General features: G+C 33.0%; 1 protein-coding gene across 1 annotated transcript in view; it reads left to right on the top strand.

Moving 5' to 3' along the window:
- cblb (Cbl proto-oncogene B, E3 ubiquitin protein ligase) overlaps window positions 1-19970 on the top strand; it is a 91485-nt gene that overhangs the window by 51969 nt on the left and 19546 nt on the right. The window contains exons 5-7 of the mRNA XM_073829243.1: window positions 10386-10542; window positions 14508-14629; window positions 18041-18178. Coding sequence (XP_073685344.1) covers window positions 10386-10542; window positions 14508-14629; window positions 18041-18178 — 417 coding nt within the window. The remainder of the gene's footprint in view (window positions 1-10385; window positions 10543-14507; window positions 14630-18040; window positions 18179-19970) is intronic.

Below are 19970 nucleotides of genomic sequence, written 5' to 3'. Positions count from 1 at the left end.
TGAAAAAGGAAAAATTTACAGAATTTAATGTTACAGTTTCATTATGCATTCTAAAAATTGGTCATTTCTATTTATAGCCTTAGTTTTAGGTTTCTCTTCAGGTTTTAAATGTAACAGTGCTCCAACAAATTAATACGTAACAGCAATATTTCAAACACTATATTTTTCTAATTTTTATTATATTATATTATATTGCTAAAATATATTTGTTTTATATTTATTTAAATATTTTTTAATAGCGTTGAAGTTATCTTCTTGATTATTTAGGGAAACAAGATATTTGTAGTGCATTGGCTGTGCATCTTTTATTAGTTTACATTTCTTTTTGATTTATTTATTATTGTTATTTTATTCTATTTACAGATTTAGTTTTATGTTTTTCTTCAGGTTTTACATTTGCCATCTCTCTAACAAATTAATAATTTAACTACATTTCAAATAATACATTTTTCCAGAGAATATTTTACATATTTTTATCTTTTTTTTTCCCCACAGGAAAAAAAATAATTATAACTGGCATAAAAAGATTTAGTAACATGTGGATTAATTTGTTTAGATATGATATATTATATTATATTATATTATATTATATTATATTATAATACTTTATTAATAAAGTATTTTATTAATACTATATTAAAATAATTTTTATTATATTGATTTACATTTATTTTTTTAATAGCATTAAAATTATCTTCTTGATTTTTAGGAAAAAAATTATTTTTGTAATGCATTGGCTGTGCATCTTTTATTCTGTTCCATGTCTTTATTTCTTTATTATTATTTATTTTATTACAGTTTTATTTTATTGACAGCTTTAGTTTTAGGTTTTTCCTCAGGTTTTACATTTGCCAGTTCTCTAACAAATTAATAACTTAACTACATTTCAAATGCTACATTTTTTCAGAGAATATTTTACACATTTTTATCTGGCATAAGAAAATTAAGGAACATGTGGATTAATTTGTCTAGATATATTATATTATTTAATAATACTTTATTATAATACTATAATAGAATACTTTTTATTATATTCATTTACATTTATTTGTTTAATAGCATTCAAATAATCTTTTTGATTTGAAGGAAAAATAAAATATTTGTAGTGCATTGGCTGTGCATCTTTTATTTTTTTCCATTCCTTTTTTCCCCCCTATATTTTCTTTATCTTTATATTATATTATATTATATTATATTATATTATATTATATTATATTATATTATATTATATTATAGTTTTTATTGTATTTTATTATATTTGTTTACATTTATTTTTTTTAACAGCATTAAAAATAATCTTTTTGATTTTAAGGAAAAAAAATATATTTTAAATTCTTTTATTCTGTTCCATGTCTTTATTTCTTTATTATTATTTATTTTATTACAGTTTTATTTTATTGACAGCTTTAGTTTTAGGTTTTTGCTCAGGTTTTACATTTGCCAGTTCTCTAACAAATTAATAACTTAACTACATTTCAAATACTTTCTTTTATTCTTTTCCATTTCTTTTTTTATATTATATTTTCTTTATTATTATATTATATTATATTATATTATATTATATTATATTATATTATATTATATTATATTATATTATTGTTTATTGTATTTTATTATATTCGTTTACATTTATTTTTTTAATAGCATTAAAATTATTTTTTAGGAAAAAGGTGATATTTTCAGTGCTTTGGCCATGCATCTTTTATTCTATTCTATTCTATTCTATTCCATTTCTGTTTTTATTTTATTATTTTTATTTTTATTATTTTATTCTATTTACAGCCTTAGTTTTTAGGTTTCTCTTCAGGTTTTAAATTTAACAGTGCTCTAATACTTAATAAAAACACTGCATTTTTACAATTAATATTTTACAGTTTTTTTATAGCTGGCATCAAAAATGTAGGAACGTGTGGATTCTATTCTATTCTATTCTATTCTATTCTAACTTGTTACTTCATTACGTTAGTAGAATAATTTATTATAATACTATATTAAAATACATTTTATTATATTTAAATGTTATTTTTAAATAGCATTCAAATTAGTCTTTTATATTATATTAAAAATTATCTGAACTATTCTATTCTACTGTATTCTGTTATACTACTTCATTATACTTAAAGCATTAAAAAGATATTTTAGTGCATTGGCTAATATTCTGTTCCATTTGTGTGTGTGTGAGTGTTTTGAACACAAGATTGTTTTATTTTTCATTATATAAATTTGTTTGAGGAGTTACTCTTGGAATGTAAGGTTATTTTAATTGCTTCTGATAAGAGATAAAAATAAAGTAATAATATGGAATTAAGCTGATTTCCATTCCAAGCACAGCACTCAGACCGTCTGAACCCAAATCTCTCTAGATCTTAAAAGGTGTCGCCCGTTTGCAGATTGCAATGTTTAATTCATTTGCGATCTCTGTGACTTCTGCATTTTTTATCTTCTGTTTAATCCAGCTAATCGGAGGGTCAAAGGAAATGTGAATGTGTGCACGGACGCACAGGCCGTTCTAGGGGCGGAAAGACCTTCGTAGTGGGGCAGGAGTGATCAACTAGCTCATAGAGAAAGAGCAAAAGAAGGGGAGCGAGAAAGAGAGATTGAGAGACGGGAAAAGACCAGCGCAGTCTCTAGTGTGTATCTAGTTACCGCTCTGATATATTATAGATTATTATAAAGGTCTACTTCCCGCTCTGTACAGAGGAAGTGTGCATGAGTCATTGATACGAGAAATAGAGCGGCCTTCCTTTAGCTCTTCTATCTCTGTTTCTCTCGCTCTGTGTGCATGGAAATAGAAAGCTCAGCTTCCTTATGCCATCAATCCAGTGAGCACTTGAGCTCAAATCTGTAGCCTGCAGAGTTAGCTGCTTAGCCAACCTATATATGCATGTCTGTGCGTGTTTTGTGTATTGAGACCAGATAAATCAAGTTGTTTGACATGTACAGTCTGGTTGGAATGTCTGGATTTAAGAATTTTGAAAAGTTGTAATGAATTACAGTTATTTCAGAGAAGTACATTTGTGACAATGATCTTTGGAGCCTGGTCAGATGTTCTCTCTTTTGAGTTTTCTGATCTTGTGAAGTTTAATTCATCTTTTCACTTAATGAAAGATAATTTTGAAAATATAATTTTTAATGAAGTAGTTTCTATTCATGTTCAGTGATAAATAAGACTGTTCAGGAAAAATCTAGTTTTAAAAAATGTGCAAAGTACCATTTTTCAGAAAAAGTTGAATTACCCCAATGGGTTTGGTTGGTATTATTCTATTCTATTCTATTCTATTCTATTCTATTCTATTCTATTCTATTCTATTCTATTCTATTCTATTATTAAAATAAATGTTTATTATATTTATTTACATGTCATTTTTAATGGCATTAAAATTAGGGAAAAATTGTAGTTTTAGTGCATTGGCTGTGCTTCTTTTATTCTATTCAATTTATTTTTTTTATTATTATTTTATTCTATTTTTCAAGCCATTATATTATATTATATTACTATATTAAAATTCATTTTTATTATATATATTTAAATGTACTTTTTTGAATAGCATTAAAATTATCTTGTTGATATTTAGTGAAAATAGTGAAAATAATTGCTTTATTATTATTATTATTATTATTATTATTATTATTATTATATTTATAGCCATTATATTATACTACATTATATTATATTACTATATTAAAATTCATTTTTATATTATATTATATTATACTTTATTATAATACTTTATTATAATACTATATTAAAATAAATTTTATTATATTTATTTAAATGTAATTTTTAATAGAATCTTGTTGAATCTTGTTGATATTTAGATATTTAAAAAAATTATAATTTAGTGCAATGGCTGTGCTTTTATTTTATTCAATTTCTCTTTTTTTATATATTATTATTATTATTATTATTATTATTATTATTATTATTATTATTATATTTATAGCCATTATATTATATTATACTTTATTATAATACTTTATTATAATACTATATTAAAATAAATTTGTATTATATTTATTTAAATGTAATTTTTAATAGAATCTTGTTGACTCTGATCTGTGCTTTTATTTTATTCAATTTCTCTTTTTATTATTATTATTATTATTATTATTTAAAAAATATTTCATTCTATTTACAGCCATTCTATTCTGTTATTAAAATAAATGTTTATTATATTTATTTACATGTCATTTTTAATGGCATTAAAATGAGGGAAAATTTTTATTTTTAGTGCATTGGCTGGCTATTTTTTTTTTATTATTATTTTATTCTATTTTCAGCCGTTATATTATGTTATATTATGTTATATCATATTATTTTATATTACATTATATTACTTTATTATAATTATAAAACTTTATTATAATTATAAAACTTTAGTTCTTTTATATAAATGCAGCCTTGGTGAGAATGAGACCTTTTTTTCCCAAAAGCATTAAAAATCGTACTGAACTCAAACGTTTAAACAGTAATGTAGATTTCTTTCTAAGAAGTAATAATCAAATATAATGACAACTTTTTCCTTTTCAAGAACTTTATTATTTTAATGAGGCTTCTTTTTCTTCAATATAATATCAGGATATCAGGAGTTGCATCACCCTTGCATTTTTGGCTTTGAAATATCATTATAGAATTTGTTGTGAATTCATTGTATGTTTGAATTGAATATTTAATGTAATTTTGAATAAGTTATAAGATAAGACAAATTCATTTATGTTTATGAGGGAAGAAATGGCAAAAAAGAAACATTTTCACTTCTAACCTGAGACTTTTGGACCCCACTGTGTATATATACCCGATTTCTAGACCTCTTTGAAAGTATTCTATAAACGTTCCTGTGAAAACAAGACTGTTGTCACTGCAGTAATTCATCTAGCAGGTCAGATTGCTCTGAGACTGGAAAGATAATATCAGACCTTATAAGTTCTCTCTCTCTCTCTGTCTCTCTCTCTCTGTGGGTCTCTTGATAATGGAATATAATGCTTTTACTCAGAGTAACCAGAGAATGGAATAAATGTGAAGTCACCTCCCCCTCTCTCATCCGAACACAGTTCTCAGATCAGTTTCAGCTCTCAATCCACAAACTATGATGTGTAGACTAACCCCGCCCGGACATTATGCATTCTGTGTGCAGTATTTGATATGCAGATGATATAATAAGGGGAAAAATAAGATGTATATGTTCCTCTGCAGTAGCAGCAGGAAGTCTTGCTCACCGTTTCCTCATTATCAGTTCATATTAATGTCCTGCTGTGTCACCGACTGACAGGTTGAGAAGAGATTTGTTTTCAAGCTAATTTTCCTCATTAAACTCCCTTCTGTCCGCCGAGACTCAAATCCGTTTTAAACTCTCGTTTAAATGCGGTAAGTGGCCAAGGGCCAATAGGAACACAGTTTCCAGTGGCAACACTGAAGGCCACCGGCTGAGCTGCCTGTTTTCTGTCTTACTCGGGCGGCAGCTGTTTAGTGAATTAAAATAATGCACTCGCTGATTTTCTTCTGATAGCGCAGGGGATTATCACACAACCGAATCGCCCCTGAGCAAGCTCTCCGATTCAGAATTTTACCCCATTTGTTTCTCTTAACGCACAACATGACTTTTTGGAGCCTGTTTGAATTAAATCTGTCTCCTGCTTCGTGACCTGCCTCGCTCTGACTCTCCACCTATTTGCTCATTTATTTATTATGAGCATGATGGCGTTATGCGTGTGTCTATACCTGTCCTGCTTTAGTAATTGGCAAGGACAGGGTCCTTAATGAGCTTCCTTTTGTGTTGTCCACTGAGAGATGCCCTCGACCGATTAAAAAGTCTTCCTTAATTAAGGGGTCAGCTCTTCTAATAAATGTAATTAAACTAGATCTTGTCTTTTTTCATCTGTGTATCACAGAACCAAGCTCAGCTCTCCTTGTCTGTCTCCCGTCCCATAAGGCTTACTCATTAAAAAATGACTTGTAACCCTCAATGTGGCTGACTTGGGATATGTATAAGCATTTTTCAGTAAACTCACCAGATTGATTCATTGTTTTCTTTACTGCATCAACCGACAGTTTGGAAGTTTATCAGAGGCTAGAGCGAGTTTCCTTATTCCTGGTGATGCATCAGCACTTTTGCGCTGTTTCGCTGTGGTTGCTGATTAATACATACACAAAACACAATTTTGCTAAGGAAAAAAGCGGTCAGTTCCACGCTGAACTGCAGTGTAATCATGTTGAGGATGCATAATGCGCAGAACTCGTGATATGATGGAAATGAGTTTGAATGCTGAGATGATAAAGCTTAGGGAAATAACCTACAAATGACTCTGATAATGGCCTCTACGATATGTAGTACATTTTAACATGGTAAACACTGTACAGCACCTTTAAAGTTGTGGTTATGTTTTTTTTTTTTTTTTTTTTTTTTTTTTTTTTTTTTTAAGGTTTTTGTCTTTTATGCCCACTATGGCTTCATTATATTTGTTCAAAAATACAGTAAAACGAAGTGAAATATTATTATTATAGTTTAAAATAACTATTTTCTATTTAAATGTTTTCAAATGTAATTTATTCCAGTGACACAAAGCTGAATTTTCAGCATAATTACCTGATCCTTCAGAAATTGTTGTAATATTCTGTATATACTATACATAGTCACTTTTGATCAATTTTATTCATCCTTTCTGAATAAAAGTATTTAATTTATTTTTTTTGATATGCCATTATTTGACATTTAGAGTAATATAATATCTAATAATATTTGCTTCTAAAAACGTTTAGCATTTGAAATAAACCTCCATATGAGATGCCAGCAATTGAATATATGAGGATTTCATGTGCAAAAACCCCCAAAAAGGCAAACATTTTTTTGAGATTGTCTTTCATTTGTCAGGCTTCTATGTTTAGGTTCAGTAATTTTACTTAAATTAGAAAGAAAAGGCTATTAATCAGTTATTGAATGCATTATTTAAAAAAAAATATCTAATCATTTTTTCATAGGAACCTGGAAAAAAAAATCTCAATCAGAATCAAATAGCCTAGTGAATCATATAGCAAGAGAATTTTACATGGATGTACTGATTATAAAATCTCACGATACAATAATATCGTGATATGAAGTCCATAATACGATATTTATCGCGATATTTAAAAACAAAAAGTATATTTTGTACATTTTAAAGTTAAGTTATTTTATTTAATGCACTTTGAGAGTTTAAACTTCAGAGCTCCAAGAGTTCAATGCATTAATTCACTGTGAACAGAGCCATTCTGTTCAGGCGCAGAAAACACCGCATCATGAGCTGAGCGCCTAAATGAAGTGCGCGCTTCACTTTGAAACACAGCGAAAAGAGACTTGATGAAGGGATTAAGCCATATTGCACTTTCGGTTTAGTTCGTTTGGCAGATACTGTGCCAAAGCAAAAATTACCCAAAACACTACTTTAAAGACCTTTTATGTTAGAATTTGAATATTATTACCTTTTATTCAAGTGCGATAGAAGTCGAAAGGGAGTCACCATTTAGATAATTGGTTAAACGTGTGTAAGAAAGGTTTCGCTACGTGTTGAAACCTAACCAGCAGGCCACTGCCCTTGCTAATAGGAATCAGCACAGCTGATGTTTCCTCATTAACCTGCTGCTCTGTCTGAATCAGTGTGGATCTTGCCATTGCTTCTGACATCCAGATGACTCACTTCTTCTCTATACTGTCCTGATTAACAGGCTTTGATCCTCTTCCAGTATCACTGTTTTTACTTTTGTGTTTCAATCCAGAATAGTTTTTACTTCCTGAAAGACTCGAAGCTACTTGCGAAACCAGACAGCTTCTGATTTTGGTCCAAAGCTTACTAAGAAAGATTGACAGATTGTCAGAATGAAGAACAGTAGATCCTCTGTTATTAGTTTGACGAGTCTCTTTTCTTTTCTCACCTGAAGGAACAATACGTCGTGCTTGACGAGCCATTAGCCTGAAGTGAACATTTTTGTGTTAACCAAGAAATGAGAACAGGCTTTTAAGAAGCTCTGCGTTTGCCTTTTTCTCCTTCCAAGTGTGTGTTTGTGTCTGAAAGTGTTTATTGGTCAATTTGTGCCGGTCAGTGTTTATGAAACTGTTCTTTAGAGAAGTCGAAGCAGAGCGTGGGTGGCGTTTTTCTCCACATGCTCTGCTATTTACCTCAGCCTCCATTTTGTGGCTGTCGTAGACCACCAGAGCAATATGTACAGCATTTTTACAGTATGTGAACAAGATTTTACAGTCATAAACAAGGATACTGTAAGAACTTAGGTTCTTCGTCACTCTGGCAAGTGTGTTGTTTTTATAGCGTGAATGTTCTCCAATGTGAGGGATTTGTACATGAGGGTTTTACAACTCTGAGGGACCAAGCAACACACTACTAACAACTCGGAACATTCTAGCAACCGCACAGCAACATGTTTACGACAACTTGGCACACCGGCACATAGCAACATGCTAACAACCAATCAGAACCATAGATACAGTTGAGGTCAAACATTTACATACACCTTGCAGAATCTGCTAAATGTTAGTTATTTTACAAAATGCATGTTATTTTTATTTAGTACTGACCTGAATAAGATATTTCACATGCAATGTTTACATATAGTCCACAAGAGAAAATAATAGTTGAATTGATTAAAATGACCCTGTTTAAAAGTTTACAAACACTTGATTCTTAATGCTGTTGTTACCTGAATGATCCACAGCTGCTTTTTTAGTTTGTTTTGTTTAGTGATAGTTGTGAGTCTCTTGTTTGTCCTGGACAGGTTAACCAACCACTATTATTCAGAAAAATCCTTCAGGTCCCACAAATTCTTTGGTTTTGTAGCATTTTTGTGTATTTGAACCCTTTCCAATAATGACTGTATGATTTTAAAATCCATCTTTTCACACTGAGGACAACTGAGTCATATGCAACTATTACATAAGGTTCAAACACTCACTGATGCTTCAGAAGGAAACACAATGCATTAAGAGCCAGGGGGTGTAAACTTTTGAACGAAATGAAGATGTGTACATTTTTCTTATTTTGCCTAAATATCATATTTTTTTATTTAGTCCTGCCATTCAGATGCTACAGAAGATGGTTACATGTTTCCCCTGAAGACAAAATAAGTTACATTTTCCCTTAGTTTAACTGTTCAGGACAAATAAGGGAGTCATGAACAACTATTACTAAAAAAAAAAAAAAAAAAAAAAACACTTTTGAAAAGGTTTTTTTATTTTATAAATTCAACTATTATTTTCTCTTGTGGACTGTATGTAAACGTACTAAATAAAAAATTATTACTAATAGTAAAAGAAAAATCGTTTTTCAAGATGCCACAACATTGGACAGTCACTGGTTGTAAAAAACACTGAAATTTAAATTTTTGAAGAAATGGGATAAACTTTCTCAGGTGTTGTTTTAGTATTACAGGTTTTTAAACTTTCGTAACTTTTTAATGTATTAGCTAACAGCTTTGTCTTGTTGTATTGTGTTATAGCAAAATCAAATCTATTACAGACAGTGTTGGGGGGTAACGCATTACAAGTAACGCAAGTTACACAATCAGATTACTTTTTTTAAGTAGCTACTAGTAACGCATTACTATTAAGTTTACAAGAAAATTACTCAAAACTTAAGTTACTACTTTGCTTCTTCTGTCTCCATATTAAATAAAATCAGGAATAAATGTAGAGGCAGAGGCATGTCCTTCAGCTGGAGGCTTATTCATTTAACTTTTGGTGTAAAAGGGCCTTTAACAGTTACAAAAAATGTAACTTTTGGGATTTTTGTTATTAAAAATAAATAAGCAAGCCTAGCCCAGGTGGCAAAGGTAACATAAAAGTAAAAAGTATTACATTCCATAAAAAGTAACTTAATTCATTTTTATATATTGTAATATTGTAATGTAGTGATGTGGCTGAATCCGAATATCGTGTCTACTATGAAACCCCTAATGGAAATAAATACCAGATGGGAGGAAAAAATATATTTCAGTACTTTCTCTCGCAGTTATATTGTTCAGTAATTATACTGTATATAAAGTATATAAAATTATACTGTATATAAAAGCCTCAGGGAGCCGCTATTAATATGCATGCCATTGCATGTCAATCATCGCTCAAATTTTATGTTCTGTAACTGTAAACAGGCTACTGCTAGCAAGCAGCTAACCATGTCCCTTTAGTGCCACTGTAGAACGCGTTATTCATTTTTCGTGTTTTTCTGAATATGGATTCACTATTTGGCAGCCACATTTTCTTCAGAGTACTTCAGAGTTGTCACAGGCCAGTGGCTGTAAGATTTGATGTCTGATTCAGTGTTTAAACCCCAAAGCTATTGGATTTATTTTGAGAAGGATTTTCTCAAGCCTAATCCCAGTGTGCATTTGTGTGTGCTTCCAGGACAATAGTGCCATGGAAAATGTTCCGGCAGTGCCTTCACGACGTGCACCCCATCAGCTCTGGGTTGGAGGCCATGGCTCTGAAATCCACCATCGACCTCACCTGCAACGACTACATCTCCGTCTTTGAGTTCGACATCTTTACTCGTCTTTTCCAGGTAACCCCTAAACCCCTTACCTCCCACATCCCCATCCATTTCTCTCGATTTCTCACCACGCATTATATCAAGCTAACATTTAAATGTCAACTACTTTGTAAAAGCAGCTAATCGTAATAGTGAAAGCGATACGGAAGGATCCCCCTTGTTTTTTTCTCACTCCCGCGTGGGTCGATCTACTCATTCTGAGGAGAAACCTTGTACATAGATGTCTCACAGATAACCGCATGTTTAAATTGAAAACATCAAAAACGTCTCAATGTTTTGTAGTCATCACGTCTGATGGAAAATGGCGCTAACACTGGGGATCACCTCTGAGAATGAGTGTCAAGTGGGAGGTTTGTTTTACGCAGAGGAATCCCTTAGTTAGAAAAACACACCTCATCCCTAACCACAACACACAGGCTTACAAACCTGCGCTTTTTACATGTCGGCTGCAAAACACCTACTTTTTTTGTCTACCTACTCAAGTCTTTAGTGCAAGAAAATACTAAAATTCCCGGAAATGTGCTGGAAGGACCCACATTGTTTCATTAGCGTGGATTTGGGTATGCATGTGAGTCAATCGGTGAGCAATACTAAGTTTTTTAAATCTCACGAAATGCTTATAATAGTCATGTGACCTTCCTCGGCTGAATCACCACATACGACCCCCGCTACCTTACGGCCAAAGCCAACAAAACTACACCCTGCTCGTTTGAACATCCAAAACCTTGTAGCTCTGCTTCAGATTTTTGGGAATTGCTTAAGCCTGGATTGGTTATGTTTGTATGGGAAAGAGGAAACAGCACACACTTTTTCGTTTTTTTCCAAAGTCTCAAGAGTCACAGCGGCTTTTCATTTAGTTCTGACATGTCAAGATGAGTTTATTTGTGTACAAAGAGACAAAAAGGATTGGACCTGTAAGTCACTAAATGTCTAAATGTCTTTGTATTAGGTCAGGGGTTTTCATATTTTAAGTCCAGAGGCCAGTAATAGGTATTAGGAGGTTTACAAAAAATAAAAAAGGTGTAAAATGTTTAAATAAATATTTTAAATATTATTAACTGAATTGAAAGACATTTTCTTGTTCATTCATCTAACATTAAGAAACATTTAGGGGAAATGAACTTAATAAAAAGCACATATTTATTATTAATTATCTCACATTTTTGTCACACTGTATAAATAGGTTTTTATACATAGCTATCTTTATATTTTAGGCAGCGAGTCATCTTTTCGGAGTCATTAGAATAAAACCAAATTTGCATTAGATAATACAATTCAAAACAAACAGCATCTGCAAACAAATTATGGTCGTTCTTTTCTTAGAACTACAGCAACTTCCCTTTTCTTTTGATTTTTAATGGATGAAACCACTTCCCCATTACCATTGTGCATTAACTATAACCATGTTCAATGAACCTCTGACAACCAGAAAGAATCCAAATGCTTGTTTTCTTCATTTTAAACTGGATATTTATTAGTTTATAATTTGAAACACACTACTTTTTGTTAAATATTCAGTTTGAAGTGTGTTTGTGGTTTTCGTCAAAATAAATCACACATGGTTTGACTTGATTTATTCTAGTTTTATGCAACATTTATACATTTTTAACTGTGACGTAGGTGTCCAAATGCTTTGTTGACATTTTGAACAGCACATTTGTGACTTTAAGTCATTAAATGTCATTGTAGTAGGTTAGGGGTTTTTAAATTTCAAGTCCAGGGGTCTTTAAATGGTACTAGGGATTTTGCTAAAAATAAAAACATACTAAACAAAATTGTTTAAAGTATGTTTGTTCCGCACTGTCAAAATGGATGTGTTAACCTAATATATTAATGTGTATAATAAATACATATTTTAAATATTATGAGCTGAATTGCAAGTCCTTTTCTTGTTTATTAATCTAACATTAAGAAAAAAAGGGGGAAAATTAACTTAATAAAAAGTAAAACTTTATTGCTAATATTTTTAATAATTTAGTTTTTTTGACTGTATAAAAGCTAGTTTTTAAATTTAATTTTTGTTTAAGAAAATATCTTTAAATTATCACATAATTTTGTCACACTGTATAAAGTGTTTTTTATACATAGCTATTTTTATACATTGGGCAGCAATTCATCATATTTGGGAGTTCTTAGAATAAAACAAACCCTGCATTAGACAGTACAATTCAAAACAAATAGCATTATCCTCTGTCTTTTCTTACAACTACAGCAACTTCTCTTTTCTTTTGATTTTTAATGGATGAAACCACTTCCCTATTACCCTTGTGCATTAACTATAACCATGTTCAATGAACCTCTTACAACCAGAAAGCATCCAAATGCTTGTTTTCTTCATACAACAGCATATTTATTAGTTTATCATTTGAAACACACTACTTTTTGTTAAATATTCAGTTTGAAGTGTCTTTGTGGTTGTTGTCAAAATAAATCGCATGTGGTTTGACTTGTTTTTTTATTATTTATTTTAGTTTTAGGCAACATTCATGCATTTTTAACTGGCGTAGGTGTCCAAATGCTTTTGTCGACAGTTTGAACAGCTCATTTATTATGTATTTGCTAAATGCTTAGTGAAATGTATTTGCACTTTTTATTTTAAAGAAACAGCATAAAGACATTTGTAATTTAAACCACATACAGTTGAGGTCAAACGTTTACATACACCTTGCAGAATCTGCAAAATGTTAAATATTTTACCAAAATAAGAGGGATCATACAAAATGCAAGTTATTTTTTATTTAGTACTGACCTGAATAAGATATTTCATGTGAAAGACATTTACATATTGTCCACAATAGAACATAATAGTTGAATTTATAAAAATGACCCGGTTCAAAAGTTTACATACACTTGATTCTTAATACTGTGTTTTTTTGTGTTTAGTGATAGCTGTTCATGATTCGCTTGTTTGTCCTGAATGGTTAAACTGCCTGATGTTCTTCAGAAAAATCTTTCAGCTCCAACAAATTCTTTGGTTTTTCAGCTTTGTTTGTGTATTTGAACCCTTTCCAACAATGACTGTATGATTTTGAGATCCATCTTTTCACACTGAGGACAACTAAGGGACTCATGTTCAACTATTACAGAAGCTTCAAACACTCACTGATGCTTCAGAAGGAAAAAATAAGAACTTATGTTGTCTTCCGGGAAACATGTAGGTATCTTCTGTAGCTTCTGAAGGGCAGTGCGATATTTAGGCAAAATAAGAAACATTTACACATCTTCATTCTATTCAAAAGTTTTCACCCCCGACTCTTAATGCATCGCGTTTCCTTCTGAAGCATCAGTGAGCGTTTGAACCTTCTGTAATAGTTGAACATGAGTCCCTCAGGTGTCCTCAGTGTGAAAAGATGGATCTCAAAATCATATAGTCATTGTTGGAAAGGGTTCAAATACACACAAATGCTGAAAAACCAAAGAATTTGTGGATCTGAAGGATTTTTCTCAAGAACAGAAGGCAGTTTAAATGTTCTCTAAAAAAACAAACAAACAAAAAAACAAAGCTGTGGATCATTCAGGTAACACAATATAAAAAATCAAGTGTATGTAAACTTTTAAACAGGGTCATTTTTTTTTGTAAACTCAACTATTATTTTCTCATGTGGACTATATGTAAATGTCTTTTATGTGAAATATCTTTTTCAGGTCAGTACTAAATAAAAATTTTTGTATGATCCTTCAGATTCTGCAAAGTGTATGTAAACCTTTGACCTCAATTGTACTGTATATATTTGTTTAGTCCGAAAAGTCATTTTAATCTGACTTAAGTGTTCATTTTTGTAGGACTGTTGTGTACATAGTTGATACAGTCTTGTTGATTTAATCATCTGAAAAACCAGTGATGGTAAAAATGCAATGTACTGTATGTTGGCACACTCTGTTCTGACTTCTGTTTTCTGAGCCTTTGCAGTATCACTAATTACTGACTTCCTGAACCCACTACCTTCTCTCTAATTTATTTCTTCTTTCCCTTGTAGCCGTGGGGCTCAATCCTGAGGAACTGGAACTTCCTGGCAGTCACGCACCCGGGCTACATGGCCTTTCTGACGTACGATGAAGTGAAGGCACGTCTGCAGAAGTACATCAACAAACCTGGCAGGTACAGACTTGTCTGTGTGTAACTGGATGGCGGCTGTAATAGACGTACCATCTGCTGCATGGTGCGCCGGGCCAGACAGCTGTTTTTCTCCAGTCTGGCAGACGACCCCGCTTGCATGGGAAAGTGGGCGAGGCGGAGATGTTAGCCTATTACAGGAGGCTCTTTGTCTGCGCTTCTGCTCTCGCCGACTCTTGTTTGTCATTTAGCAGGCGCTGATCAAGCATTTACGATCAGGGTAACCTGGAAATAAACCCCTTGACCTTAGAATTGTACCGTATCAGTGCGCTAAGGGTGCCGGACGGTGCCGCAGGGAGACAGGGCTAGTTAAATCCAGTCTGTTTGGATTAGCTGATTAGAGAAATAGCATCGCATCTGCAGCGAAACAACTATGAGGTCCAGAGCCAGACGGCAGGCGCGATTACACACTGGTTAGAGTCATTTAACACAACAGCAAGATAATAGCGAGGCCATAAAATAAGAAACTTTATGGGAAAGGATTCCCACTGTTTGATTTTCACCGGGAAGATGGGCCTTTTAAAGGGCTGATGTGGGTTGGAGAGATGTGGCTAAACAAACAGAAGGAAGTCGAGGCCGGTGGGTGGTCGAGCAGAACTGTATGCAAATACCAATCTACTGAAGAAGAGCGGCAGATGTGTGTGTGCGGTTCGAGAAGGTCATGGCGGCACCCAAGGGGACTGTATGCGTTTCACGCTGAGCATCTACCCGTTACAGTCACCTGGCAGGATCAAGCTTTTGACATGCAGGATGTCATATTCATGTCTGTTTATATCAGGGCAGTGTGACACAAGAGGCTGGGCTCATTAGTGCGGAAACACACGCTCGCTGCCTCAGTGGTCACAGTAGCTCGGAGCTTTTTATGATCTGGGTGTGTGTGTGTGTGTGTGTATGTTTGTGTGCGATGATTCTGAGGGTGTTGGTGACTTGGCTTGTTTTCCATGACAATCATTTGCCAGTTCCTTCTCTCTAGACATCCATATTGCGCTCTGGGCCTACCAGGACAGAATAACCAGCCGTGGGAAGCTGAATTACCCTAGGAAACAAAAACTAATGGCTGGAAGTCTGTTTTTGAAGAATAGCCTTGTTGCATGTAAATGAGGACTGAGGCTGTAAAGCTCCAGAATGACGAAAATGTGTCATGTGATTTAAAATTGGTCTTTTGAAATCATACAATAGAATTGTGGGATGAACATGCAGAAATTAAAGTCGTTATTTACTGATGACTGATTTCTGTTCTTTTTGTCTCTTTGGCATGTTTATGAGAGAAGGGTGAAATGTCTGATTCTTGAACAAATCTTTTTTTTTTTTTTTTATGGTTTGCTTGATCCAGTTCATAAAATCAGTCTGGATGATTTGTTCAAGAATCAAACTGATTCAGTTTAAATCACATTTTTGACTTGCTTCACAATTTGTTCATGTCTGATTCTTAACATTTAGTTTTTTGACTTAATTCTTTTCAATGAATTGCTTGATCGAGTTTAACCAGAATTGCTCGAACCAGTTCATAAAACCTGTCTGAATGATTTGTTTATGAATCAAACTGAGTCAGTTCACTAGTGTAATGTCTGAAATGTGAACAAATCATATTTTTGACTAGTTTTTTAATAATTTTATAATTGCTTTGTGATGATTCGTTCATGTCTGATTTGTTAACTAATCGTTTTTGACTCAATTCTTTTCAATGAATTGTTTGATCCAGTTCACATGAATGATTTGTTCATGAATCAAACTGATTCAGTTCATTAGTTCATTGTCCATTTTATAAACAAAAGTTCAATATGAAATTCTTGATCGAATCATTCTTTTTGCTCAGTCCTTTTTAATGAATTGCTTGAAACAGTTCACAAAACCATTTTGAATAATTGGTTTATGAACCAAATGATTGTACTTATGAGTTTCGGGTCACTTGAGTCAATGATCTGATAATGTCAACGGTTAACAGCTCACTGGAGGAGAAAATTTCAGTGAAAATGACTTGAATTGAGCTGTTTCTCACACAAAACTGTCATATGACTTCAGAAGGCCTATAATGCAAGTCATGTGGATCACTTAATGATATTTAAATGGTCATTCTTTATACTTTTTTTCACTTCAAAGGCTTCAGTCCCTATTCATTCTAATAGCATGGATGTTTTTGTCAAAATTGAATTAGGACTAAAAGCAAATCTCTTAGACTATGACCTGTCCTGTGACAGAAGGGTTTGGTTCATCTCTGTTCAAATTGATGTATCTGTGAAGGTACTACGTTTGCCTTTAAACAAAAAGTGTCAAATAATAAATTATGCTGATAATAGGTTTTGAAAGCATAAAAAGAAAGTAACCGTAGCAGCTCTCATATTAAACAAAAGAGAGGAGAGAGAGTGACTGACAGAGAGATGGAGAAACTGGCACAGAGTTGAGTTGAAAGTATAGTGTTAACAGGAGTAAGTGTTGAGACTGTACATTTTTTCCTCCTGTGCATGAAAAGAGCCATGTCCAGCGTGAAAGCAGCACAGTGGAGCATTATAGGATTAATCACATTTAACACAGAGAGCTCCATTCATCCTTAGCAGCTGCATTAGAAATAACTCTAATGTAATCAAGAAATCCTGCAACAATCCCTTACATCAGGCTATGACCTTTCCCGTGGTGAATCTGTGTGTGTGGTCTGATGACTCAAAATAGTGGCTCAAACATGACACTTTTGTTGCATTTATCTCATCGAATTTGCTTATTTTGGCCTTGCCAACCTTTGTCTGATCTGTCTCATTCGCACATTCATGATGTTTGTGACATCACATGAGGATTTAGCATTTATCATTACAAATCACATTCTCTAAGACACTTGTATAAACATTTCCACCTCCTGCTGAGAAATGTCAACCTGTTCTCCTTCCATTTCTCCGCCAGCCTTAGTTTTTTCCCTTTTTCCGGCTTGAGTGCCAGCTCTGATGTTGTGGGATATTGAATGGAAAGGTACCAGCTAGTCTCTTAATCCTGGCTGAATTTGTTGTTCAGCAGTTGCATAACCGAGCGCCGTCTTTGAATAACTCCGAAAATCTGCTTTTCGTTTCCTTTTCCTCTTACATTTCTTGGTAAAGGGGCATGTAGAAGTCAATGTCATCCATATGGTTCTGCTTTTCTCTCCATTGTTTGATTATTTCATAATTGCTGTTATGATATCAAAACTTATGGACTGTTGTTTTCGGGTTTTACCCCAATAAATGTTTTCTTTAACATAATTGACCCAAGCCAGCTGCTTTCATGCAAACGATAAGCACAGAAGTGTTATATTTACATAACCTCATTCGTGCTTCGCTGTTTTTAGTAATGTTATGTGTCAGCTGTTTTGGTATGCGTTATGGTTTTTACAGTTGGTTTCTCTCTCTCTCTTTATCTCTCTCTTTTTCTCAGCTACATCTTCAGGCTAAGTTGTACACGGTTAGGACAGTGGGCCATCGGCTACGTCACCAGTGACGGCAACATCCTGCAGACCATCCCACATAACAAGCCGCTGTTCCAGGCGCTCATCGACGGATGTAGAGAAGGCTTGTGAGTACCTCAGATTAAGCTAATAAATACAAGGCTTTGGCCTAGTGGTTGGTGCATGTTGAGCCATGGTGCTCATGTGGGCGTTTTGAGTTCCAGTCCATTTAGTATTTGATCTTTCTTTGATGTAATGTCTAGACAAGGGGGCTGAAACAAGTGGGTTATGATGTCAAAAAGGCTGAGTTCATGAATATTAATTTATTACTGTTTTGGCATGGAAATACAAAGTCATATTTTTTTTACATTTGATTAGGTGTTTTTGTGTGACCTTTTAATATTTCATCCCAGTTTATCTACATACATACAGTACACTTGTATAAAGCAATATATTGCATCGCAAAATGTTACTATAATCTTGGCCTGCTTTTTATATGAAGTTGGATAGATAAGTATGTCTAACTTTATCCACATACACACAGTATTCTTGCATAGGCCGATATATACTGTATAGCAAATCGCAAATTGTAAGTTATTTTATAGTCAAGCTTTGATCTGCTTGATGTGATTATAATGCTTGAAACTGTTAAGATATTATAAACAATTACGTCATGATTTTATGAAAAGCTGATTTGAAACAATGTGTATTGCAAAAAGTGCTATACAAATAAATTTGGACTTAATTATAATTAATAATTAATCTACAGTTGTCAAAAGTCTAAGTCAAAAGTTTGCATACACCTTGCAGAATCTGCAAAATGTTAATTATTTTAGCAAAATAAGAGGGATCATACAAAATGCAAATGCAAAATGTAATTTTTTATTTAGTACTGACCTGAAAAAGATATTTCACAAAAGACATTTACATATAGTCCACAGGAGAAATGAAAAATTACCCAGTTCAGTTGATTCCCAAATGTTCAGGACAAACTAGAGACTGTCACTAAACAAAAAATAAAAACATAGCTGTGGATCATTCAGGTAACACCACAGTATTAAGAAATAAAGTGTATGTAAACTTTTGGATGGGTCATTTTTTTATAAATTCCACTATTATTTTCTCTTGTGTACTATATGTAGACATCTTTTACATGAAATATATTTTTCAGTTCAGTACTAAATAAAAAAAAATAACATGCATTTGGTATGATCCCTCTTATTTTTTTTGATGTAGATTCTGCAAGGTGTATATAAACTTATGACTTCAACTTTATCTGGAGTAGAGATGCTGCAAAATGCTTCCAGTTTTTGTAACTTAACACAATAGTTTTTCTCTTTTACATGAATTTTCTTCAATAATTGAACTCAGAATGGTAACAACTGTGCAGTAAACCATAAAAGTCGAGTTTGTTAGTTTAGCACCACTTTATTTTATTAAGTGGAGCATTGATTGGCTTCTTTCTGCATACATATAAGTAATCATTTCCTGCATCTGAGCCAGCAGGGGTGCATATTTTAATATTAATTAAGTTTGATTGAGTGCCAAATATGGGGATCTGGCGCCCCTGTGTCCAGATTTCCTAATTTTGTCTGATTTTCCTGGAATCAACTCCTTTAGTTCTTCTGTGAAGCACACTATCTGTTCAATATGCTCTGATAAATTGGCAGTCTCGCTTGTAAACAAACAAACACACGCACACGCGCACACGCACACACACACTCTGTCCCCCCTTCTCTGTGTTGGCAGGTGTCTTACTGGCATGTCTGTTTAGGGCATCATTTACGGGTTTAGCTGCATGTAACTGTCACTGTTTCTGTGTCAGCTGTCTCTGAACCACATCACATATCTGGTTTTGTGGCTCTGTTTGCCCGGCCCAGCACCACATGCCAATCTCACACCATCTGAGCTGTACGATGG

The sequence above is a fragment of the Garra rufa genome, chromosome 23, assembly GCF_049309525.1.
Source record: "Garra rufa chromosome 23, GarRuf1.0, whole genome shotgun sequence".
Classification (NCBI taxonomy): domain Eukaryota; kingdom Metazoa; phylum Chordata; class Actinopteri; order Cypriniformes; family Cyprinidae; genus Garra; species Garra rufa.
This window is presented reverse-complemented; position numbering and strand designations above follow the sequence as displayed.